Raw genomic sequence first — 25,574 nt, forward strand, 5'->3', positions numbered from 1 at the left:
CAAGAGTTAAAAGTAAATGTCGGGGAGGCTGGCCTGCCTTCCAAAGTGCGTGCGGCGCCAAGGGCCCCGGGAACGTAACAGCTTCGGCTGGTGGAGCGCTCGCTCGCTGCCGCCGGGACCGTATTTGATCCTTAAGGCCACCCCAAGTGCGTCCTGAGATCGTCCCCACTTTCTTTTTAGGACACCGCGGCCCCGGGCGGGTAAGGGGCCTGGGGAGGTCCCGGGCAGCCCCGCGCCGTGCATTTTCCGCGCCCTCCAGCAGAGGGGCGGGCGGCGGGCGCGGCGTCCCGCATAATAGGCGCTTTGATGCCGGCGGCCGGGCGGGAGGGCCCGGGGCTGGGGGGGGCGTGGGGGGGAGGGCGGGAGGGGTGTGTCCGGCCGCCCGCGCCATCCCTCCGCCCCTCCGTCCCGCCGCCACACGCCGCCGGAGCTCGGACCGGGCGCCTGTCCCTCGTCGTCGTGCCTCGCCGCGGCCGCCAAGCCCCGAGCCGGCGGGAGCCCGCTGCTCACCATGTCGGTCGCGCTCAGCAACAGGTTCCAAGGTAGGCGCCGCCGGCCCCGCGCTGTCCCGCGCCCCTGCCCCGCCCTCCCCCCGGCGCGGAGTCCCCCGCCCGCCACCTGCGCGCGCGGGGCGGACGGCGGGGTTGGCGGCGCGCGGCCCCGGGAGACCCCCCCCCACTCCCCCCCGCTTCCCGGGCCGCCTCTTTGTCTCCTGCAGGAGGGAAGGCGTTCGGCTTGCTCAAAGCCCGGCAGGACAGGAGGCTGGCCGAGATCAACCGGGTAAGCGCGCGCCGCCACGGGCGCCTGGCGAGTCGCCCCCAGATACCCCAGCGCCCCTCACGTCCCACCTCCGTCTGCGCGGCTGTGCCTGCCGCAGCCTCAAGCCCCTTCTCTTCTTCCTCGGGGCTTCCCCCAAGTTCCTCCCTCGGCCCCTGCCGCCGAGCCTCCGACTCCAGGTGGGTCCCCCTCCACCGCCTCCACCCCCGCCGCTTCCACCCCCTCCGCCCAACTCGGCTCCCGCGTCTCGGGTTGCAAGTGGTTACTCTCAGACTGGGGAGGTGGGGCTCGCCCGGGAGCTTTGATGCCGCCGGGCCGGGCCTCCCCGGAAGCCCGCCTGGGACCAGCGGCAAAGATTGGGCCCAGGGAGGGAGGGACCCCCGATGTCTCTGAGCAGTCCCCGGTAGTACAGCCGCGGGAGGGAATGGGGGCCCAGAGAGGCTCGGTGGCTGCCCCGAGATGGCCCAGCAAGTCCAGGTGGGGCTGCCTTTAGAACCCGGGGTCCAGACTGCAGGCCGGTGCTCCCTCCTCCACAGTAAATGCAAGGCCCCACCCCCACCCCACCCCACCCCACCCCACAACTCTTTCTCACTCCAGCTTTTAGGAAAGGTTCTCTGAGACACTTGATGCTTTTCTTGTTGGACCTCGTGAATTTCTCTATAGAAATCTGCTGTTGCCAGGCACACAATGGAAGCTCCGTAAACATTTGCTTAATGACCAGGTAAATTCTAGAAGATAAGAAGTGTCAGGGTCTGCCTGGATTGGCCAAAGCTCAAAGGCAGCACAGCCCGAGCTTTGGGGTTCTGTGAGATCTGGACTCAGGCCTGGCCTCCATCTGGTACCCCAGTCTCAGAACGAAGTTGGGGTCACCATGAGGGCTCACCAAGGGAAGGCATGTAGTGTGCATGGTTCAGTACCTGGCAGGAGGGATGACTTCTGTGGACCGTGCGAGAATTCTTTCCTAAGGTCGACATCTCCCAGATCCCCTCCTAGCAGGCCGCATAGGCATGCCCACTGAAACAAGGCTGGGCATTTCCCCCTCCTGGCTCCCTCAGCTGCGGGGCACCCAAGGTCCAAACCCAGCTTAGAGTCCCCAAATGGGAAGCTGGTGAGGTCAAGGCTGCATGGAGGTGGGTCTGGGGGCTGTGGCACGGCTGTCCTATTTTGTAGTATTTCTTCTCGCCTGGGCTTGCAGTCTTGATTCCCTCCTTGAATTTTTTTTTTTTTTTTTTTGGAGTGTCTGGAAGGAGGCAGCCTATCTGATTTCATCCCGCTGGCTGTAGGTATCCCAAGCAGGGCTCTGGGGACCCGGGGTCCCTCCCAAGTCAACTCTAGTCCCTTCTGTACCATCATCACCCTGCCTCTTGGGGCCGTCTTGAGCACAGCTGAAAGGGAGACGGGACGTGTGGCTGGGGCTCTCAGGGGTCCAGGCTGCTGGGCTCCCTCCCAGTTTACTCTGCAGCCAGCCCGCCCTTGGTCTTGGCTGCTCTTGCCCCCTGGACAGAAGCCTGAAACCCTGACCTCATACAGCCCCCTGGGCCACTCAACAGGGCGGGTTCCAAGCTGGCTGAATCCACCCACAGCCAGCAGGAATGGGGGAGAGGGCTCTACGGTCAGACAAACCACAGTTGCTGAGAATGTGTGAGACTTTCGTGCCAGTCCTGCCCTTGGTGGGGGGCAAACCAGGGCGGGGGGCAGTAGGCTTCTGGGTGGTTTGAGAGGTGGACTGGCTTGGCTCGGAAGGAGGTGGGGCTGTGGCTCTCAGGGGCTGATCTGGACAGTGCTGGGACTGGAGAAAGTGAGCAAGAGGGGGCCATGGGGACCCCAAAGCCCAGAGAGGGCAGGCAGCTGGCTAAGGCCACATAGAAGCCTGTGACAGAGCTTGCGGTCTAGTGTCCTTTCCCTGCCTAGAAGCTTTTCTGAGCCCCCCCCATGCAAACCCAGGCTGCTGTCTGGCTGCTGGATCAAACCAGAGGAAGGGGACTTCAGGATCAAACCAGAAGTTTAAGCTGCTCCCTCACCCCCAGGAGGTCAAGCCCCCCCCCCATAGTGTGGAGTCCTGAGTGGGGGTGAAGGGGTGGGCAGAGTGCTCACTGGCTCTATGACCTTGGGCATGCCACTTGAGATAATGGTAGTTTGGTTGTGGTGATTTTTCAGGGAGATAATCTATGTAAGACACAGAGCTGTCATGACTGTGTCATCGGTTTGTTTGGTGATTGAAGACGCAGGGAGTGGAATCCCAGGGGCAAGGTCTGAGACAAGCCATGGGCTGCACCCTTCCATGCGGCAGAACCTTAGTCTTTCCAGCCTGAAATGGGAGCAGTGATCCCTGCTCTGTCCCTGCGACAATCAGTGGAGATGAGCAGACAGGAGCTCTTTGCAGACTGAGGGAGTCGCTCTGTTTGAGGGTCTGAGTCCGCTTCACCCATGACCGTGACCACAGCAGAAGTTCCCCAGGGTCGGCGGATTCTAGAGGGAACCATGTTGTCAGCCCAGAAGCCCAGAAAAGACTGCCTTTCTTTGGGGTGCAGCTTCACTGCCCCCATTGGACCAGAGCTTCTAGGGGGCCGGATGGAGCAGTTTCCCGGTGGCCCTGCGGAAGCAGGAGTGCCTGGAGGATGGGGCTTCATGACTCACTGGGCTGCATGTGCTTGGGGGCTTCTCCGGGCCAACACCCCAGTTCCCTCTGGGGCCTTCCCCCCATCCCAGGGCCGGGCCAGCTTCCAGGGGGTAGCAGGGCAGCTCAGTCTCAGCTATTGTTGTTATAAGGGTCAGGAGCAAAAGTAGAAGGAGACTTGGGTGGACCTGGGGGGTCCTGGGGGGCTGCATGGAAATGCACTTTTTTTTGGTTTCGCTCTAGTCTTTGTGATCATTTTCTGAGCCCTTGGCATGAGCTGGGCAGCGTGCCAGGAGTGCTCTGGGCATTATCGCATGGAATGCTCACTCTCATCTCGTGAGTGTCTATTCCCATTTTACGGGAAACAAGACTCAGAGGGGCTGAGTAAATTGCCTGAAGCCAGTCTGTCTGCCGTGCGTGTGCGTGCGCGTGCAAGCGCGTGTGGGCGTTCTCGGCACTACTGAAGCGGGCAGGACCTGCGTGCGCCTTCTCCTCCCCCCCACATAGCTGACATTCCCTGAGCCTTGGTGGCATGGCAGGTGACCCCGGGCCAGCCAGGCCTGACCTTATATGGCAACGGGACAAATTCTCGCCAGCTTCCCACAGGGACAGAGAGAAGCAGTGAGGCTGGGGGGGGAGGGTGCCCCGCAGAGTGCCCTCACCCTTGGGACTGAGCAGGAGGAGCCCAGAGGATGGCGAGGGCTGCATCTGGAACCATCCAGGGGCCAGGATCTCGAACCAATAACGTGGGTCGTGCCTTTGCCCCGTGCGCAGGACTTGACGTGCATCATCTCAGTGACTCCTCTGGATGGAGCGCTTGATTAGATGGATGTGCAGGAGGAATCTATAAACATCCCCGTGGGACAGGGATTACTCAGGCTCATGTTTTAGAGATGAGGAAACAGCCTCGGTGAAGTCACCTGCCCAAGGTCACCCAGCCAGGAAGTGGCAGAGCAGGGATTCTGACTCTGACAGCACCCGTGGCCCGCCGGGGACCCTGCCCGCCAGGGGCCTCTCCTGCCTAGGTGATAAGGATCTCTGGCTACTGTCTCACCTTCCCAGCCCTCCTGGGTCGAGTGAAGGGCACTCGGCATTCCCTGCAGCATTTAGGGACCTAGTGGTTATTTCAGAGCCCATGCACCGTCTGTACTGGGAAGAGTTGGACAGGGCAGGCTGCGGATCTGTGCCCCGGTGTTATATGTCCCCAACCTGCCCCAGCAATAGGGGACCTCTGAGACCTGAGCCAGGCACTACGCAGGTGCATCTCTTTCCCTGTGTACCCTGTGCCACCCTGTCTGTCCCTGCCCGGGTGAGTGTGCCCAGCTGGCATCGCCGGGCACCCGTCTCTCTTGCTCTTCCTTAATATATTATGAGGGAGATGGTGATAAGCGGCCACGTGAGCCTCCGAGGATTCAGTGTCCCTGCAGGTACAGCCGGTCTTGACCTTGGCGTGGCCGCGTCCCAGGAAGCCGGGGATGGAATTTCTGTCGGGTCTGCTTCATTTGTGTAGTCTGTGGGGTGTTTTTCTTCAGCTGCCCCATCTGCTGGCAAGGATGCTGCATCCAGCTGAGGCCCCGGAGCTGCCGTGGGGAACGAGAGCCTGCTGTCCTTGTGGTGCACATTACAGGCTCTTGCACACCAAGCACCAGGCACGGACCTGGCCCTGGCCCTTTAAGAGCCTGTGGGTTGCGTCAGAGGCATCTTGGCCCAGGCCCAGTATGGTGCTGCCTGTCCTTGGGGGTTTTGCCCAGGGCTTCAGCCACCAGCTCCTTGGATGGCCTCCAAGATGGTGATATCTGCCCGCCCCAAAATTCTGCTGCAGCTAATACATAAAGACAAGTCTGGAGGGCCAGGAGCAAGCCTCCGGGAACAGGTGCTAGAGGTATCAGCCCAGAAAGAGAGTTACGGAGGGGAGAGCCGGCAGGTGGCAGGGATCCGGAAGGCCGGACACAACGGGGGCTGCCAACCTCAGCTGGTTTTGGAAACATTCCCTTCCCGGCACAAGTGCCTAGATGGGGCTCCCAGGGATGGGGGGTAGATTCTGATGTGCATCAGAGGTTGGAGAGGACAGGGAGAGGCAGCGGTGAGCAGGTGTGGCTGTGGGCGCCGTCCCCTGGGGCTGAGGTGGGAGCACTCTGTCCCGTGTGGATGGCCCGTCACTGCCAAGTCTGCCAGGTGTCCAAGGACAAATCAAAGCTTGCCCTTGCAGAGGGATGGCCAAAGGGTCGCGGCTTACCAGGAGGACTCCGTGGCGCAGTGTGGGACAGAGTTGTGGGTAGGTCTCTGCCCTTCCCCTGCTCACGTTTATCTCTTGGTGAGGCTTGAGTTTGGGCGATCCAAACACATCGTAGTAACTGCTAACACTTAGTGAGTGTGCTAGGAGCCAGGCTCTCTCTAGGCAGTTAGCTCATTTAATCCTTACACCAACCCAATGAGGAGGTTCTATCATTATGATCGCATTTTACGGATGAGGAAGCTGAGGCCCAGAGTGGTAAAGCAAGTTGCCCAGGGCCACAGAGCTAGCAAGTGCTGGAGCTGGGATTTGAACCCAGGCAACTCGATTCAACCTCCCTCCCCAAGCCCCCTGTCCCGCACACCCCGCACCCAGGGAGTTTATGTGGGTCTCCTGACCACTGTGGCTTGAGGCAAGACTTTCCCTTCTGGGGCCTCAGTTTCCCCAGCTATGGAACAAAGAGGACAAGCTGGATGCTCTGAGCAGTCCCTTCCAGGTTCTGTGTCTGTGTGGGTATTTAGCAGAGTCCTGCCACATTCCTGGGCCTTGCCCGTGGACACTCCGGGTTGAGGCTCACAGCTTCCTGTTTTTGACCTCAGACTCCTGCCCACTTGCAGATTCTGGCTCTTTGCCAGGGACTGACCAGGCCACTATTTCAGAGCCCAGGGGCCCCCTGCACCCCTCATCCCTAGAGGCCCTAACAACAGTTTCTGCAGCTGGAAAAACTGGTCTTTTGGGACAGTGAGTTGGAGGGGGAGAGGGGCATGGGGCTGGAGGAATGCATCCACACACCCTCCGCATCCCCCTAGAGGGCTATAGAGTGGTTCCCTGGCCTCTGGAATAACCTCCTTCTGCAGCTGCCCAAGAGGAAAGGTAACTCTCGGTATTGACTTTCTTTGCCCAGAAACCTGTGGCCAGGCCACCCTCTCCTTGTTTGGGGCAGGGAAGGAGCTGGGATGGTGAAGGGAGGTAGACTTTGTTTGAACTGTTAAAACTTTGTAACGTTGAGCAAGCTGAGCAACGTCTCTGGGCCTCAGTTGTCCCATCTATCCAAGGGGAACACCCAGAAAGGGGAAAGAGAAATCATAACCAGCCTAAGTCAGGGGAGGGGGTTTGCTTCTGAATCTGTTCAATAGCTGATGAAGGTCTGAATGGTGAGCTGTGGGGTTACAAGTGGATTATATGCATGTAAGTGTTAGGAGGTCCCAATAATAAGCGGCTAACATTTATGTAGTATTTACTAGGGGCCAGGCGCTGTCCGAGCACTTCACGTGTATTTGCTTGCATCCTGTGGTTCTCAGGCCAAGCCTAGGAGATATTTTTATCCTTCCTACAGATGAAGGCACCAAGGCACAGACAAATGAAGTCATTTTCACACAGCTACTCAGTGGTTCAATCCCAGGCCTTGGGGCTCCAGCTCACCCTCTTTTGCTTTTGTTCCAAACATCTGCGGTGGCTTCTCTTTCTCCTCTTCCTGGGGACCCAGGGTACCTGCCTGCTGGGCATGGCTGTGCCCCGAGGCTGGGCAAGGATCCGGGGTGGGGGCGGGAGGACGCCTGGAAGTGGGGAGGCTGAGGGCTGTGCATGAGCAGGAACCAAGAATCCAAAGCGTGGAGCCGGGCGGGGTGGGGGGGGAGAGATGGCAGCCCCACCAATGGAAACTCCTGTTTCTGCTGCCCACCTGCCCCCCCTGGTGCCCTGCCAAAGGCCTGGTCCACACAGCTGCCCCAAGCCTGGGGTCAGCAAGGCTTGCCCAGCCACACGTGAACGGGTCAGATGCCTTTCCCAGCCCTGGCCACTCTGTGGCTCTAGCCCTTGTCATTTAGGGCTCTGAGGAAAAATGGGATTCTCATCTCTGAGCCCCTCTAGTCTGTGTCGTACGTGTGCACGTTTGCAGAGCTGCCCGCCCGTGTCAGGGCGGAGAGTGGAGAAAGTGATTCCGGGCTGAATGCCAGGCCTCTCCAGTCAACAGATGTTTCCTGAGCACCTACTGTATGCTGGGCATTGCTGGGTGCTAGGCATCTCTGGGGCATGAGACAGTAAGCTCATCCTCCTGGCATCTGTGGCCAAAGGCTTGCCTTCCCACCCCCCACCGCCCCCCGGCCTCCTTCCAACAGCCACCACCTTGGGTCACTTGGATTCCTCAGCTTTGTGGAGGACTGGGACAGTCTCCACTGTTGTCGTTAATCCCAGCTTGGTCACTTGGTAGCTATACTGCTTTGAGCAGTTCTTTATCCTCTCTGGGTCTCAGTTCATTCACTCAGCCTGCAGGTATTTATTGAGCACCTACTATGTGCAACCTACACTGTAGCGGGGGAGACAGACCATGGACGACACCCTTAATAAGCAGCACATTGTCAGTTGTGTTAGGAGGTGAGGGAGAGAGCCATGCGGGTGTGGGGGGATGAGCGCTGCAGGGAGGGGACACAGCCAAGGGCAGAGTCCCTAGGTGGGAGCAAGCCTGGCATGGAGGAGACCCAGAAAGGAGGCCAGGGTGGCCGAGGCACTCACTTTAGCGGGGGTGGGGGGTGGGGGTGGGGGGAGAGCACCAATAAAACAGCATGTTAGGTGGTCAGAAGCGCGAGGGAGAAAACTGGCTTCCTCGGTGAGAAGACAATAATCGGGGCCCCCAGGGTTGCTGTACCTGCCAGCCCGGGGTCGGGCCCAGTGAACAGGAGTCACTGCCTGGTTGTCCTGTGATCGCTTGTGTGTGATTTGTCTCCAAGACCAGGGGCCGTGTCCTACCCCTCGAGCCCAACCTGCCTGGATCCCCGCAGGGGGTTGCTACCTGTTGGGGACAGGCTCTGGCTGGTGCAGGATTTCTGGTTGACCCGAAGGCAGGAGCTGGGAGGGCCCCCAGGACTCTTGCCAGAGGTTCCCCTTTGTTGGACCTTGCCTGTACCCTTGTGCCTCCCCCGAGAAGGTTTTCCAGTTCCCGAAATGGTAAAGCAGAGGGAACACGGGGGCGATGCCGTGAACCGAACATAGGCTAAATGGATTCCATTTAAAAATTATGAACTTCCCACTTTTATGAAATGTCCTTTTTTTAAAAGATTTTATTTATGAGAGAGAGAGAGCAGGGTGGGGGGGAGCAGAGAGAGAGGGATAAGCCGACTCCATGCTGAGCACAGAGCCCAACATGGGGCTCGATCTCAGGACCCCCAGATCATGACCCGAGCCGAAACCAAGAGGCAGACTCTGAACCGACTGTGCCACCCAGGTGTCCCCAAAATGTCCTTTTTTGAACTCGTGGCACCTCCCTCTATTTTTTACTTTTTGGGGAGATGTTTCCTTCTGCGTTATGCCAAAGTCTGGGAACCACTGACCTAGTTGTCCCTCTGCTGTGCAGATCACTGGACCTGTGACCCCGGGAGGTGCCTGGTTTGCTCGGGGCCACACACAAGAGTTAATTGTCCTACTTTGGGTCAGAGAATGGGGTGGGGGTGGGGCGGGGGGAGCTACGAGAGGGAGCCAAGATGAAGAGAAGTCCTGGACAGAGCCAGCCAGGAGGAAGGCAGCCCAGCTCCGGCTAAGTGGGGGCAGGACCCAGCGTGGCACCTGGTAATGAGATCCGATGTGAAGCTGTGGCCAATCCACACCGTGGGCGCTGGGGTTGCCCTCTGCTAGGCTGCTGGAGGCCTGGACCCTGGAGTCCAACACTCAGGTTCCAAACCAAGCCTGCGCCTTCCTAGCTATAGGGACTTCACACATGTCATCTAACCTCTCTGGCCCTGCTGTTCCCACCCTAATGAGACAGCACAGTGCCCTCCCAAAGCAGAAATCCTGCACCAGCCAGGGCTTGTCCGCAATAGGTACTGACCCTCTCTAGGGATCCAGGCAAATTGGGCTCAAGGGGTAGAACAGAGCCCCCAGAACCAACGAGGGGAGCCACACTGGCAGGTGGATAGCTCTTCTCTGTCGAAGGGGGTTGAGTTAATGTGGAAGAACGTGAACCCTCGAAGGGATCCTATTCTGCCTCGCATTTAGTCATACCTGCTGCTTCTCGAGGGCTGACAAAGAAGCCTGGTACTAAGTGTTCACAGTGGGTTATCCCCGTTGAGGGGCAGGTGCCCGAGGAGCTGGATACCCTTGTGCCCATTTCACAGCTAGTGGAGGGGGGGGACTGAGACCCAAACCCAGAGTACTTTATTTTCAGTTATTCTCCTATTCATTCTCCTACATTAAAGCTCTTGGGGGTTTACATGGCAGACTGGAAGGTCTTGTGTCCCGGGAGATGCGTAAGTACAGACTTGGTCACCGGTTAGTGGGATATGGCAGCAGGAATTTAGAAACAGATGGAGTGGCGGATCTAGATAACATTTAACATCATTTTAAACACAGGCTTCTTGTAATTTCGCAGTAAGGACCTTATTTCCCTGGTCTCACCTGCTCCCTTGTTGCCTCGCCCAGAGCCGTGTACCCTGTGGTCCCTCAAAAACAGCTGAAGGAGGGGGCGATGCCCATGTCTGGTCTGCTCAGTAATGGGGAAAGTGAGGTCCAGGGAAGAGAGGGGATTTGTGGAGTCCAGGGCTAGGGTGGGGACATATCCCCTGCTTTCCCATCTGAATACAGGTTCTAGGGTGGCTTGAAGATTAGCAACAAGGCAAGCAAGCTGCCTGGCGCTGTGCCCAGCATAACAGGTGCTTACTAATTAGCGGTGTTTTGTTTTGAAGCCGGATGAATGCCTGCTATCTGCCCATCGGGGTTAGGGATGCGGGCTCTATAGGGGTCGGAGCCGAGGTGAAGCTCTGCCTGGGTGAGCCTCAGTTCCCTCATCTGTAAAATGGGAGTAATATAGAGCTACCTTGTGGGCCCACTGGGAGAGCCTAAGAGATCATGCGCGTTGTTGGTGTTTCATTCTGGAGGCCGTTGCTTGTGTCCCGTACCCCTCCCCCTCCTGCACATCTGGTTCTGAAAGGCATCATTTGAGGAGAAGGTGGCCCTGTTTTACAGGTGAGGACACGGACGAGAACTATATACAATCCAAGCTCCCAAGCTATATACAATCATTTTCTGGCTAGAGCAAAGACTAACAACGCAATAGCTGCTGTTTATTGAGCACTTGCTGTATGCCAAGAGTCATACGTACACTCTCCTTAGAGTCTCTTAAAACCTGAGAAGTAGCTGTGATGATTGTACCCATTTGTCAGATAAAACAGTAGAGATCTAGGGAGGAATTAATAAGCTAGGGTCACACTTAAGAAGTTAATGCTGGAAACCCGGCAGCTTGTGTTTGGGGCTCACAGCTTCATGGATCTTGGAGCTGGGGTGCCCTGGGGGAGGAGGCCCAGGTCCCTACACTGGTAATTCAGAGGCTGGCTGAAGGTGTTTAGGGCAGACCCTCTGGGCCCCACCCCGGGCTGCCAAGCGTACTTCCTGCCCACGGGGCAGATTCCTGCAGATCTGCCTCTAGGGGTTGACAGGGGGCCAGGACAAACACTGGAGCCGAGGCCGGCCACCTGGCGTGGGAGCAGACACCAGGGCTGTGGGCCTACATGTCAGCAAGTTCTGCCTGCTGACCCGGGGCTCAGCGCTGTACTTTCCACCTTCGAAGGAGTTTCTCTGTGACCAGAAGTACAGCGATGAAGAGAACCTGCCGGAGAAGCTCGCCGCCTTCAAAGGTAAGCTGGGGCTGTCTGCGCCACCCTTCCGGGAGAGCTGGGCTGGCCCCCTGGTACATAGGATTTCTTACCCCACAAGGCCAGCCTGCGCCCCCTGCTTCTTCCAGAACGCCCTCCTCCTGGAAGCCTGTGAGATGGGGTGCCCACCCCTCTACCTGCCTCCATGCTACCCCAGACCCCTCACCCTTGCCCTCAGCCTCCCCCACCTCCCCAATCCCTCCGGCTGCTGGGCAGGCAGGGCTCAGGCTGGCTCCTGTCCGCTGCTGCCCAGGCCCTGCTCGCTCCCGGGGCCCCAGCACACAATCAGCCCTTTGTAGCAGCCCTGGCCTCTCCCCTCCGCGGGGGAGCGGCTTGGGAGCCCCTGTGCAGAATGGACGTTTGTGTCGCCACAGTGGGGCAGGGGGCAGAGTTTCTGCCCATTGAATCCCAGCAGCACGGGATGAAAAGAAAACAGGGCCCAGGAGCCCGCGCGGGGAGGGGGCGGCATAAAGGTCCCTCTGTTCCGGGCCCCGGCGCTTGGTTCCCAGCCAGCAGCCCGAAAGGAGAGGAGCCGTGCACATAAGGAGCAGGGCAGACCCACCTTTCCTGCCTGGGAGACGCTGTCGGCCCTGGCCCCCGGAGGACCTTGACAAATATCCTCGAAGCCGCATCCCCCCTCCCCCACGAGTATCCTCGAGGCCGCATCCCCCCTCCCCCACGAGTATCCTCGAGGCCACATCCCCCTTCCCCCAAGTCTTGGCGATGTGGACATCCTCCCTGCTCCAAAGGCAAAGAGCCTGCCAAGTGCTCCTCAAGCTGCTCACAGCTTCGTTGTCCTTAGGCAGGACCCTGATGGTGAAGCCTTTGTTGAGTGTTGACCTTGTGGGAAGCACTTCGAATGCTGTCTTGTGAGCTCCCCAGTCATCCCAAGTCAGCCAGGAGGGAGGTGGGTGCGAGCTTTAATTTACAGATGAAGAAACTCAGGCTCAGAGAGGTGGGGTCACTTGTGTGGGGTCACACAGCTTGCCCATGGCGGAGTTCAGGCTTGATCACGCGTTGGTCTCTCTCCAAAATCCCGTGCTCTGAACCATTACGCAATGGGGCTGTTTACATTAACAAAAAGAGGAACTAGAACAGAGACATCCCGTCCCTGCCCCGTTCCACCAACCCGTCCCGCCACCCCCAGGAGAGCCACACAAAGCAGGAGTGGTCCATTCCCTTATCCCTGGGTACCAAGGGGGTCCCTCTCCAGAGGTGGCTCTAGGAGGAGGGACAGAGCTCTTCTCTCCTTGTCTTCACTGGGACGTAGGCTTGGGTCCGTCAGGGTGGACTGGAACCATGGGAACCTAGCTTGGAATCAAAGGGACTGTGAAGGTTTTCAACTCACTCATTTGACCTCCAAATGAACACCTACTACGTGCCAGCCCTACTTCAGGCCTGGGGTGCAATGGGGCACAGAGAGCCCTGAGTAAAGGAGCTTATGTGCGGCAGGGGAGGGAGTGGGGAACAGAAGGATGCTGCAGAGCCACAGATGGCCGTAGGGGCTTTGTGGGGGTGACAGTGCCCCACCAGGAAGGCTGGGGAGCCCTGAGAACGTGAGCGGGGGCCCGGAGAATACCTGGGAGGAACATCTAGGCCGAGGGGCAGCACTCCCCAGCAGGAGTGTGGCGGGGGGTGGATGGGGGGGTGAGGTGGAGGGATGGGCCAGAGCAGCAGGACCTGCTGGAATGGAGCAGAGGTAAGGGAGGAAGAGGCAGCCCGAGAGGCTGGAGGGCAGACCCTCAGGAAGGTCACAGGGACCACTCCGGCCACTGGGAAGACCTTGGCCTTCTCATACTGGCTGTTCAGTGCAGACTAGACCGCGAGGACCCTGTTTTTTTGTGGTGTGTGGGGGGGTAGGGACCTGCCCAGGGCCACATACTGTCCTTGTCAGAGGATACCAAGCTCCTTGCTCCACCTATCCTCCCTCATTGTTGGAGATTCCCTGGACCCTTTGATCAGAGAGGCTTCACTCAAGGTCTGTAGGTGAGGTTTGGTGGGGAGGGTCTGCGTACCCCTGGACACTGTATGTGCCACCTGGGTCAAGGGCAGGTTCACGGCATTTCTCTCAGGAGAGCATCAGATTCTCAGTGGTGCCCACAGGCGCCCCCCCCCCAAAGGTTCAGAACCGCAGGGACTCCTTAAATTGGTGATTCCTACACCCGGCTCAGAATCACCTGAGACACTCTAGAACATACTGATTCCTGCCCCCACCCCACCCCACCCTTCCCAAAGCCACTGCACCCGTAGATCAGGGCCTGGGAATCTGTTCTAGTCAGTTTGGAGCCAATGTGATGCAGCAAGCTCATGCTGGTGGGGACCTGGGAGGAAGTAGCTGCCCTCCTCAGCGGAGAGTCACATGGCCCCTAGCGCCTTGTTCCATGGTCCCTGTGGGAGAGGGGTGCAGGCAGGACGAGCTCTTTCTCCAGAGACAATGGCTGAGATAATGGGACTCATGTCAAGACCCCCAAGTGAGGGGGTGAGGAGGACGGTGTGGGCTTCCTGGGAACCCGCCAAGTTGCCCTCAAGGGCGTCTCTGGGACCCTGCTTCTGAGCTAACGCCAGTTTTTGCTCTGTGATTTCCAGAGAAGTACATGGAGTTTGACCTGAACAATGAGGGCGAGATTGGTAAGTGAGGCCTCAACCGTGCAGGGGAGAAGGGTGTCCGGTGGGTAGAGGGTATGCGGGTCCAGAGAGCCCCACTGGCCCACCTGTGTGGGTGAGGGGCACGCACTGAAGCTTCCCTGATGGGCCAGGCCGGCGTGCCGGCCTTAAGCCTGGCTGCCTTCTACCCTGGATCCACTGCCCCCAGGCTCCTCTCCTTGCTGCGGCCCTCCCACCCACCTCCCTGCGCATGTCTCAGCCCTTCTCGCCAGGTGCCACGGGGACTCAGGATAGAGGGTGCCACTCCTGCCCAGGGTTGGAGATGCTTGGGCTCTTGACGCCCTGGCCCTGGCGGGGGGGGGGGGGGGGGCAGGTGCTGTGGTTCCTTTGTCCTTGCATTTGGATACAGCGCTTCTGAGTACATTGCTTCCCTCCTCCAGCAGACCCTGATTGTATCGTGTGGTCCGGGCATGGGGGGTGACAAATGCCTGTCCCTTGGCCCTTAGGTCCAAGACCATACCTTGACCTTCACGAGTAATGCTATAACATGGTCAAGGCTGGCTTAATTATCCCCATTTTACAGACGAGGAAGCCGAGGCTCAGCAGGGTGAACTTGACTCTCTTGGGGCACGTGGTGTTTAAGTGGTCGGCCCAGGGTCCAGATCCCAGCCTTTGGTTCCCAAACTGGCTTTCCCTCCTGTGTTTCGCCTTGAGCTCAGTGTTGCTGCTGCTGCGGTATTTCTACCCCTCCTCTGTCTTGTCTCCTTCTTCTCCTTTTTAAAAATTTTTATCCTTGCTTTCCTTTAGGAAAAAAAAATGGGGTTATCAAATAATACATCTTCATCATAAAAACTTTTGGAAAACACAGGAAAGCACAAAGACAAAAATAAGTCAACCACAGTCCTCCCTCCCAGAAATAACTGCTCTGAACATTTTGGTTTATATCCTTCCACCCTTTGTTCTAATCACAAATGCTGTTTTATAACCATTTTAGAACCTCCTTTTTAAAAAATAATATATTGTGAGTGCTTTGACATATGATTAACTTTTCTTTTGAAATATAATTAATGGCTGTGTAATATTCCACCGCGGGGCTGGACTATAACTTATTTAGCCAGTGCCTTAATATCACGCAATTAGTTCCAATTTTAACTACTTTTGATAGTCCTGTGAAGAGCATCTTTGTACATGAATCTTTGTCCACATCGTCGATTATTTCTTTAGAGTAAATCTCAGGAATTAGACATTCTGTGTCAAAGGCTTTTGAAACATCTTGCCAAATTGCCTTCCAGAAAGGTCTTGCCAATTTTGAGCCTGGCCAGCAGCATGTGGGAGACCGCTCACTCTTCCCCACAGAGTGATGCCTAGTTTTCTTTGAGATGCCCTGGACATCCTGGCACCTGGGGGTCTGGCATCAGTTCTGCCCGCCCTGCTCTCGGGTGAGCTGTCTCGCCACACCCATGGCCCGAAAATCCGCCCCCCGCCCCGCCTCCCTCCTGCCATCCTTTGCCAGCCCAATTGTTCACAGAACAATCTGAAGGAAATTGCCTAAGATCTGGGGAGCCGGGGGGTCAGAGGCAGCGATTCTGCGGAGTGTAGTGACTTTTTGGTGCCTCCCTTGTTTTCCTTGAATTTTGTTCCTTTGTTGGTTTTCCTGCTCTGCAGGGTATTTTTGGCCCCCTCGCCCTGCCAGCGAGGCGGAACCCTTGGACTGCTGGGTGGGAGTGGCAGGTGGAGAGAAGCTGCCGCCCAGCACCTTGCAGGATGACCTGCCCTGCCTCGGGTCCAGCCAACTCCCTGACCCCACCTTGCTGGGCAGTGACTCCCCAGGGAGCCGGAGCAGTGAGCACACACTCACCCTGACCTCGGGGTGCAGCAGACATTAACAGAGTGAAGCATAGCGGCCCCGTTACTAAACACCTGCTTTCTGCTGGGTACTTCTGCATCGCGCCCTCTCAAATGATCCCATCAACCCATTTTACTGCTTATGGGAGCAGAATCTCAGAGAGGTTAAGTAGTTTGCCCCAGGTCCCACAGCCGGGAAGAGCAGAGTTGGATTGCAACCCAAGTCCATGTCCCTAACCACTAGTCTATACTGTACTCTCTGAAGAGAGCAGGGAGGGTGTGATGGGCCCATTCTCCCTGGAGGAGAAAGGCCTTTGGCTGCAGTCCCCAGGGAGGGGCTGTCCTGCAGGGCTTCTCCTGGACGTGGGAGCCAGGGGAGCTCTACCAGCTTCCTCGCTTGGCCTGCACCCCGTCTCCAGTTAATGTATCTGCTTTTCCTCTGGCAGACCTGATGTCTTTAAAGAGGATGATGGAGAAACTCGGGGTCCCCAAGACCCACCTGGAGATGAAAAAGATGATCTCAGAGGTGACAGGTGGGGTCAGCGACACCATCTCCTACCGAGACTTTGTGAACATGATGCTGGGGAAGCGGTCGGCTGTCCTCAAGCTGTGAGTACCTCCCGCCTCTCCTGGGGCCTCTGAAGGCAAAGTCATTGTGTGTGGAGAGGCCATGCCCCAGCCAGGAGGGAACGCCTAGTGTGACCTGCTGGACGAGGTTCTTGATTTCTCTGAACCCAGTTTCCTTATCTGTCAAATGGTCACGTTAATACATACCCAGAACTTCCGGTAGAATGAGCACTCAGGAAGCAGAACAATGGTGGTGATGATAAATCTACCTTGAGGGGCACCTGGGTGGCTCAGTCGGTTAAGCATCTGCCTTCAGCTCAGGTCATGATCCCAGGGTCCTGGGGGTGGGCTCCCTGCTCAGTTTAGAGCCTGCTTCTCCCTCTCCCTCTGCTCCTCCTCCCTGCTTGTGCGTGCTTTCTCTCTCTCTCTCAAATAAATAAATAAAATCTTAAAAATAAATCTACTGTGAAACCTTCTGAGCCTGGGTTTCCTCATTTGTAAAGTGATTCCACTACCCCACGGGGTTGTTGAGAACATAATGTAGTTATCACCTGGCTCTGAAGGGAGGCAGAGTTCAAATCCTGATGCCGTTACTTGCCCCCTAACCGAGCCTGGGCAAATCCCCTTAGGTCCCTGAGCCTTAGTTTCTTGGTTTGTAAGCGAGAGATGATATTAAGTATCTTGTGTGAAGTGTCCTGAGGGCTAATGACCTAACACATATGAAGGCCCCAGCCCAGTACCTGGCTCTTGGCAAACACCTAGTATGTGGTGGCCAAAATCACACTTCCCAGGTCCTGCCCCCGCTGCAGAGAGACTCCCTGGAGAGTCTCTGGTAGGAATGTAAAATCTACCTGCCTCATTTGTTACAAAGGGGGAAGTCGAGCCCCAAGGAAGCTGAGGAACTGCTCATGAGCCCACAGTTCAGGCCGCAGAGCTTTTAGTGTGAGGTGGGATGGAGCAAGAGGTGTGGTGGGAAAACCATCAAGGTCAGACCACAGTACACCTGGGATGCCGGGTGACGCAGGTGGCAGCAACAGGAGTGTTGATGCTCTTAGAAAACACCTAAGATTTAGTGCATTTACTGTGTGGCAGGCAGGCACTTGTCTACCCAGTGACTCCTTAGATGTATCATTTATTAATTCAGCACGTATTTATTGAGCACCAACTATGGACCAGGAATTATTCTAGGTGCTTGGGGACACATCAGTTGCTGGCCTTGTGGAGCTTACATCCTCATGGCAAGAGACAGACAAAAACAAAATAAAAAACCCAAAAAACTAAAATGCCAGATTACAATGGTGTAGTACAAAGAAAAACAAAGTGAACAAGAGGAACAGAGAGGGATGGGATAGTGGGCAGGGAGGAGCTCATTGAGAAGGCAAGACTTGACCAGAGCCGCCCTGAGGGAGGGAGATGTAAAGAGATGAGCCCTGCAAAGATCCTGGGAAAAGCATTCCAGGCAGAGGAAGCAGCAAGTGCAAAGGCCCTGAGGCAGACTGTGCTTGTATGCTCAAAGGAACAGCACAGAAGCTAGTGTATCTGGCCATCAGTGAGTGCAGTGAGTGAAGGATGAGTTTGCAGAGACAGGCCGGGGCTAGGCGACATGGGGCCTGGTACGTCATGGTCCCACTTAACATTTGGCACTAATGTGGAGGAATGCCATTGGACGACTCTAAGCTAGGGGCTGACTTTTAAAAGTCTCTGGCTGTGGCAGGGGTGAGAGTGGCATCAGGGAGGCTGTTCAGGCAAGAGATGAGGCCACTCGGCCTGGAGAAGGGGCAGTGAAGGTAGGCAGAAGCTGCTGGAATCGGGAATGATTTGGGAGACAGAGCTGAAGGCTTGCTTCAGTGGCCAGATACGGAGTGTAAAGGACAACAAGGAGTCAGATGATCCTGATCTGTTTGGGGTGAGTGATGTTGCTGTTTGCTTTAGGGGAAGAGCAGGCGGGGAAGGCAAGAATTAGGAGTTGAGTTTTTGATGGATTAAGTTAGAAGTGTCCTTTAGACATCCAAGGGGAGAGGTCAAGGAGGGCCTGGATGTGCAGATCAGCTTGGAGGTAAGCTGCTTGTGGACTGTCGCCCTTTGGATGGGATTTATAGCCAAGGGACAGAAAGAGCCCACCCAAGGAGTGCCTACAGGCGGAGTGGGGTACTTGAAACAGCTCTAGGGTGTTGGCACTTTGGGCATCCTTACTTCCAGATGGAAACACTGAGCATCAGTGGGGTCCAGTGTCTTTTTTTTTTTTTTTAAAGATTTTATTTATTTATTTGACAGAGAGAGATAGTGAGAGCAGGAACACAAGCAGGGGGAGTGGGAGAGGGAGAAGCAGGCTTCCCGTGGAGCAGGGAGCCCGATGCAGGGCTCGATCCCATGACACTGGGATCATGACCTGAGCCGAAGGCAGACGCTTAACGACTGAGCCACCCAGGCGCCCCCCTCCAGTGTCTTTCTTGAGTCACCAGCTGGGAAATAATAGGGCTGGGATTCAAATCAGGCTGTTTCCCTCCAGAGGCTCCATCCAAACCCCTATCCTCTACTTCCCAGATGCTACTTTTTTTGAGAGAGAGAGTGGGGGGGGGGGAAGGTGAGGGAGAGGGAGAGAGAGAGAGAGAGAGAATCTTAAACAGGCTCCATGCTCAGAGTGGAACCTGATTTGGGGCTTGATCTCATAACCCTGAGATCAGAACCTGAGCCGAAAACAAGAGTCGGACGCTTAACCAACTGAGCTGCCCAGGCGCCCCAGATGTTACTCTTAAAACCTTGGGAAGTTTTTGAAGATCTGAAGGGGTTTTGAGCAGAGTCATGGCCCAGCCTAGCTCTGCCTCCTTCAGGCAACGTGGTTAGGGGAAGACCCATGACCTAGAATATAGAGATCTTTGTACCTCAGTTTTCTGTTCTGTGAAATGGGACTAGCAGCCCCTTCCACATTAAAAAGATCCCACTGGAGAATGGATGCAAGGGCATTTGGTTGAGGATCCTGCAGACATGAGGGCTGAGATGATCTCTCCCTGGATGAGGGAAGGAATCCTAATCCTGCCTTTTTTTTTTTTTTTTTTAACCTCCGTCTCCAAACCAGAGTCATGATGTTTGAAGGAAAAGCCAACGAGAGCAGCCCCAAGCCAGTTGGCCCCCCTCCAGAGAGAGACATTGCCAGCCTGCCCTGAGGACCCCCGTCTGGACCTGCCCCCGTTCCTCCCTCCTGATCTTGCTGCCCTTCTTGATTCATTGTGATTTGTCTTATTTGTTTTGTCTGGTCATTACGCGTTTGTTTCATTTTCAACCAGCAAAATCAGTGATCTCTTTGTAAAGCACAAATTACCTGCCTTAAAGGGGCTCTGGGCCAGGGAATTCTGAGCCTTGGGGACCCTCCCTCTCATCTCCCCTCCTTCCCCCTTCCCTGTGCAGAAGGGCTGACATCAAACCAAAACCAGGAGGGGGCAGCCTGGACAGGGAGACTGGAAGACTGTGATCCTCATGCTTGGAGCTGGCATAGTCTGTTCTTCCAGGGTCCCTGAGCTAAGTCCAGGCTTGCTGGCCTGGCCCTGGTGAGGACCACAGCCCACTCGCAGAAGACCCTGGAGTGGGAACCAGGCTTTCCTCAGACAGCTCTGTGGTTCCCTGCTCTTGAGTCGTCTAGGGCATGACCACTCAGTGTCCCACCTCCCCCGCTGACCTCCTCCCCCAGTCCACACTTCTCATCCTCAGGGAGGTGACAGAAGGAGAGACGGAGAGGGGCTTGGTGATCTGAGCCCTTTAAGAAGGTTCCAGAAGGAATCCTCTGGCCTTCCCCGCAGCCACACCTTTACAGGCAGCTTGGAGGGAAAATGTAGCCCCCGTGTCCTTTGTGGGGGCAGCAAAGGGCTTTGGGAGTAGGAGGGAGGCGAGGGGCCTTGGGAGCGGTGTCTGTTCGGTCTGGTGCCACCTTTTGGGGAGGATGCTGAGGACAACAGGATAGGAGAAGGAGGAATAGAATGCTCATGGCGAACAGCACCACTAATAAGCCAAGAGCTGAGAAACAGAAGGTGGCCTTTCTGATCCCAATCTGCTTGAAACCTGACTGTGCTCCCCCTATTTGCCTTGCCATCTTACTCCATTCATTCATTCATTCATTCACTCACTCAGTCATTCAATGGATATTTATTGACCACCTATAATAAGCTTTAAGTCCCCCCACTTTGTCCTGACATGTGCCTTGCCCTCAACCCCTAATCTCCATTTCCAATCACCCAAAACCTTGAGCTTGGGGATTGGATTGGGGTCCCTTATGATGGACTCCCAAGGTTTGAGAGCCCTGATCCACTCTGTAGGTTAGCTAGACCGGTCCTCTCATTTCACAGGTGGGAAAACTGGTGCTCACAGGGATTAAGTGCCTTGCCAAGGGGTTAATCGGGAGATGGAAGTCTGGACTGGAACCCAGCTGTTCAGATGCCATGCCCGTCCTCATTGCTGCTCTGGGCTGTCTCAGTGATGAAAATGAGAGAAGGAATGGGGAGGGGCAATCTCCCAGGTCAGTACTTGGGGAAGGCCCTGGGCCAGGACTCACCCTTCCCAGTGCCTCCATGTCAGCACCAGGGGGGTTGGATAAGGGCCTGGCTGCTTCTGCAGTTCTGCCTTCCCTAGAGCTTCTCCGCCAAGCCGCTTCTCAGAACTCAAGCAGGAGGGTGTCCCACTCAGCCCCATCTTGGCTGAGCAGGGATCCCAGCCTTGACCCCATCTGTGTTCTGGAGTCCCTTACCCTGCCCACTCAGGACTTAGATGCACTCATCCATTGAATCTATTTATTAAGCACCTGCTATGGGCCAAGAGCTAAGAACCAGGTAGTAAAATGGACAGACTCATGGAATTTAGTCTAGTGGGGAAGTCAGAACCAGACAACGATCAGTGAGATGAATGTTAAGAAAGAGGGGACTGTAGGGTGACTGCACTGCAATCCTGGGCCCAAGACTGAGCAAGAGTCTTGGAGAAGCCCTCGCCAAATGTTAAGTGGAAACATCAGGTTGCTGTTGGAGGTGGGAGTCAGTGTGGGCTGCCTGTGGCTGCTTAGTGACCCATAATCAAGGGCCTAAGGAGCTCCCTTGCAGCAGCTTGAGGGAATGGAGCAGGTAGGGCATGGGGAATTGCTGAGGTTGGGTTAATCCACTGGTCTCAACCAGTTCAGGAACAAGATTATTTGGCCATGACTGGCTGATCTTCAGCCTAAGGAGCAGCTTCAAATGCACAAGCCTAGTTGAAGTTTAAACCCCAGCAAAACAGTTCTGCCTGTAAATGTAAAATCTCACCCCAGCACCTCCTCTGCCTACCCCCCCACCCCGCGCCAGATCATTAGATGAACAACTGCTTGCCCCCCACCCCTTACTACTGGTCTCTCTTCTCTGGGACAGGCTGAGACCTTTGAGCAGGGTAATACCTTCTTTAACTACCCATTATAGTCAGTGTACCTGTTCTTCACTCAGGAGGGCAGAAGCAACCAGGCTTATTTCAACAGGTTTCACAGTTTACAAGACTGTAGGAAGCCTCCTTTAAGGGAGGTGGACAAGTGGGTGTGTCCCCAGCTTCTGGAAAGGGCAGGAAAGAGAGTTCTCTCACTGGAAGGGGAGGTGTCCTGGGAAACACCACCAGTCCCCCCACCATTTACTAGAACTCAGTTTCTGGCGGCAGAGGGGCTCAAAAGTGGTCCCTGGAAAGAGGGAGTGGTCTGCATGTATTTTAGTTTGTGGCTATTGGCTCTGGGACTTACTTCTCTGGCTAAGGGCTCAGCTTCTTAGAACTTCAGCTGTCTTCTTTCTGAAAGACCAAATCTAACTAATGTAACCAGCAACTCGGGGACTGCCAAGTATGGCTTTGTCCCTGTGACTCAAAAGGAAGGAGTTTGCCGGGCACGTTCAGGTGGATAAGTGTGCGTGTGCGTGCATGTGTGTGTGTGGCACGCCAGATATCATCTCTACAGACTAGAAATAAAACAAACTTATCGATGTCTTGACTTGTGTATTTTGGGGAGAGTTCCTAGACTCAGCAAATTCATAAAAGATAGCTGATATAGTAACAGCTCTAATGAATGTGTCCTGTGTGCCAGGCTCTGTTAAATACTGGACTTCATTTACTCCTCACAATAGCCCTATGAGGCTGGTTCTATTATGTTATCCTTATTTAAAAAATGAGAAACGGGGGCGCCTGGGTGGTTAAGCGTCTGCCTTTATCTCAAATCATGATCTCAGGGTCCAAGGAGGGAGCCCACGTCAGCGGGGAGTCTGCTTCTCCCTCTCCCTCCCCCATCATGCTCTCTCAAATACATAAAAGCTTAAAATAAATAAAAATGAGAAGCAGGCTTGGAGCAAATAAGCAATTTGCTGAAAACCAAACTAAGTGGCAGAAAATACCCCCTGCTCCTCCAGTTAACCCACAGGCTCCAGATTAAGAATTTCTGTCCTAGAGCATTTATAATTTCAGTACAAACACCTGCACGGAAGACTGTCGTCAATCAACATATCCGGACAAGCTGAATTCTAATCCTGTCTTCACCACTTTGTGAGTGAGGGGCATTGGGGAATTGTCTTAACTTCTCATCAATTAAATGGCAACGATCAACCCCCCTCGGTAACTAGGACGTCTTGGAGCTTAAATGAAACGTCTGCAAGTCTTTTTGCGCAGTGCCCGGGCTCTCGCCTGGGAAACGATTACCCTGAAAAGGAGACAGAGCTGATGTTGGTACCCTTTGCCCTGCCCCTTGAGCCTCCGCGCTTAGAGCCGAAGAGTCCTCCGAGGCCCCACCCACCCACTTTCAGAACCTCTGTTCCTCCTCGCTCCCCTCCAAAGCCTCTCTTAAGAGCGGCCCCCTGGAGATGTTTGTCAGGTTCCTAACTCCTCTCATTCGGGGACTGTTAATAAGCACGCACACCCTACTGTTCCTGCGGGGTTTCAGCGCCACAAGGAGCGCACAGCGATCGAACGGGCGCCGCACAACCAACCACACAACCCGACACGCCGCCAGCCCGCTCTAGCGGCGACGCCGGGGGCGGGCCTTGGGCGCTTCAGGGCGCAGGCGCGTCGGCCCGGGGCTACGCCCCCTACCCGGCCAAAGGGAAGCGGTGGCTAGGAGAGCGCGCGACTTCAGATGGTCGCTCGCCCTCCTCCGACTGCGCGGCGGCCCCGGGCGCGTGACATCACCAAAGCGCGCCGGAAACGCGGAGTCGGCTGCGCGCTGCCAGCGGTGAGGGAAGGAAGTTGGCCTCGGAGCGGCCTGGGCTGTGTGGGCAAGGCCGCGGGCGGCAGCGGCGGCTGCTTCGACCAACGGAGGGTGGCGCGATGGGAGACGAGATGGATGCCATGATCCCCGAGCGGGAGATGAAGGTCAGAGACTGGCCGGGGCCTCCCTCCCTTCCTTAGTCCCGGCGTTGCCTTGGAGCCCCGCTGAACGGCGCAGCGCGGGGGCCGGCGGTCCCGCTTCCCGCCTCCTGCTTGAACAGCTTGCCGCGTCCAGAGTTCTCGCCGGCGCGTCCTGGTGTACTCTGCCGTGCCGCCGGCACCGCAGCCCCGCCGAGTGCCGTTTCGCCGCCCCTTCTCGGTCTTGTGCGCGCCACTTGAGTTTCCCTAGTTACTTTCATGTGGTGGTCGGAGTCGTGGTAATAATTACTGTTTACTGAGCGTTCACTGCGTGCCAGACGCTGTGCTACTCATCACAGCGGCCCTCTGAGTAGTTGTTAATAAAGAGGAGCGCAGTGAGGCTGGGGAAGTAGCTTCCCCAAAGTCACATTTGATCAAGGGGCTGAAATCTAGGTGGTGGTTTTTTTAAGACCCTCTGTTTTACACTCTCACTGTACTACCTCTGTGAAGGGTCCAGGCTTGCCTAACGCAGAGCCAGGGTTCATCACTTGTTCTACAAAACCTTTGCTTGAATGGAATAGGAGGACTTTTTTGGTATTGGAAATCAGGGTAGAGTCAGGAAGCAGAAGAGAGGGACAGGTGATCCAAATGACGGTTATGAGTAAGTTGCGGGAAGCTTTTAGGCGATTGAACCCGTCACTGAAATGCGTTTAGGGAGTAGTAATCCATCCCATATTTATAGTGATTCTTCTTTGTCGAGAATGACGGGATGGGGGGCGGGGGGAGTGGTGAGCCACCCAATGGGAGTGTGCCAATTTCTCGGGTGTGCTGGGGCAGAAAGGGAAAAAAAAGGGTTCAGAACCACAGACTTGGAAGATGACAATCTCCCTTTGAGTTACGGATTATAACAGACAGAAAGCTCTCCTGTGCCTGTTCATCCCATTGGCTCTCCACACCTCTGTGTCCATGACCCGAACAGGATATTTAGGATTATCAGGATGGGAATTACAAAAGTACTGAACGTTTCATTCTGCTCCTGTGTGTTTTCATCTGGAATGCTGTGGGTTTCTGGTCACCCTACTCATTTGGAATTTAGAAGAGAGTATTTCAGTTCATCTTTTAACACCTATGTGTAAAACACCAAATCTAAGGAAATTATTATGTGGGGTGTGTTAGGGATCCTGTGCAAAACACCACAAGTGTACAAAAATGAAGGCTGAGAAAGGCTGTCTTTGGCTTTTACCCTTTGGGAATGTAAGCAAAAGGGGATTCACATTCCTTTTACTGAAACCTTGACTTAAGATAGATTTGGAATTGAAGAATAAAATCAGCCATATGTGGTACAGTTTAATATAGTGATTGGTAAACTTAGGGAATTTTTCTTTTTTTTAAGATTTTATTTATTTATTTGACAGAGAGAGACACAGCGAGAGAGGGAACACAAGCGGGGGGGTGGGAGAGGGAGAAGCAGGCTTCCCGCGGAGCAGGGAGCCGGATGCGGGGCTCGACCCCAGGACCCCGGGATCATGACCTGAGCCGAAGGCAGATGCTTAACAACTGAGCCACCCAGGCGCCCCAACTTAGGGAATTCTTACCAAGAGGTGGTACACACTGAAATTGTCCTTGAAAGCGTATAGATACATTCGTGGAAGACTGGGTGAGTCAGGTGTTGACAGGAGGTTGGGGAAGGCTCCTAGGCCCTAAAGTGCTAAGGAGCATGAAGACTGAAAGAAACGGAAATGAAACAGGTCTGGGTTGGAGGTGGCCCTGGGGGTTGCAGAGGTAATGGCGCACTTGTGGGAGGAAAGCAGAGTTGTGAGGTGAGGCTGCAGAGGCGGACACATCAAGCCATGCCTGGCCTTACAGCCTAGGGCTTCGGACTTGGGCTTAGATGTCCTCATAGCATCTAGGTATGTTTACAGGTCTTGAATGTTAAGAGATTGACCATACCTGTCCTTTTCTGTGATGGAAT

General features: G+C 55.6%; 2 protein-coding genes across 5 annotated transcripts in view; both read left to right on the top strand.

Annotated features, from left to right (window-relative positions):
* Nucleotides 1-393: 393 nt before the first annotated feature.
* On the top strand, nt 394-22,254 carry AIF1L (allograft inflammatory factor 1 like). 3 transcript variants are annotated; one of them, XM_036117082.2, is made up of 6 exons: nt 394-542; nt 719-780; nt 11,182-11,248; nt 13,853-13,894; nt 16,162-16,324; nt 19,359-22,254. In XM_036117082.2, the coding sequence occupies exons 1-6, from the start codon at nt 512-514 to the stop codon at nt 19,444-19,446; spliced, it is 453 nt and encodes a 150-aa protein (XP_035972975.1). In that variant the 5' UTR covers nt 394-511; the 3' UTR covers nt 19,447-22,254. The 3 variants fall into 3 exon arrangements, with proteins under 3 accessions (XP_035972975.1, XP_077918027.1, XP_035972974.1); XM_078061901.1 differs by lacking the exons at nt 394-542; nt 719-780 and adding an exon at nt 933-956; XM_036117081.2 differs by lacking the exons at nt 394-542; nt 719-780 and adding an exon at nt 5,146-5,276.
* Nucleotides 22,255-23,460: 1,206 nt separating this feature from the next.
* NUP214 (nucleoporin 214) overlaps nt 23,461-25,574 on the top strand; it is a 98,572-nt gene continuing 96,458 nt past the window's right edge. For both annotated transcript variants that reach the window (XM_036117073.2, XM_036117074.2), the window contains exon 1: nt 23,461-23,629. In XM_036117073.2, coding sequence (XP_035972966.2) covers nt 23,585-23,629 — 45 coding nt within the window. In that variant the 5' untranslated portion in view covers nt 23,461-23,584. The remainder of the gene's footprint in view (nt 23,630-25,574) is intronic.

Source organism: Halichoerus grypus, chromosome 14 (genome assembly GCF_964656455.1).
Source record: "Halichoerus grypus chromosome 14, mHalGry1.hap1.1, whole genome shotgun sequence".
Lineage (NCBI taxonomy): Eukaryota > Metazoa > Chordata > Mammalia > Carnivora > Phocidae > Halichoerus > Halichoerus grypus.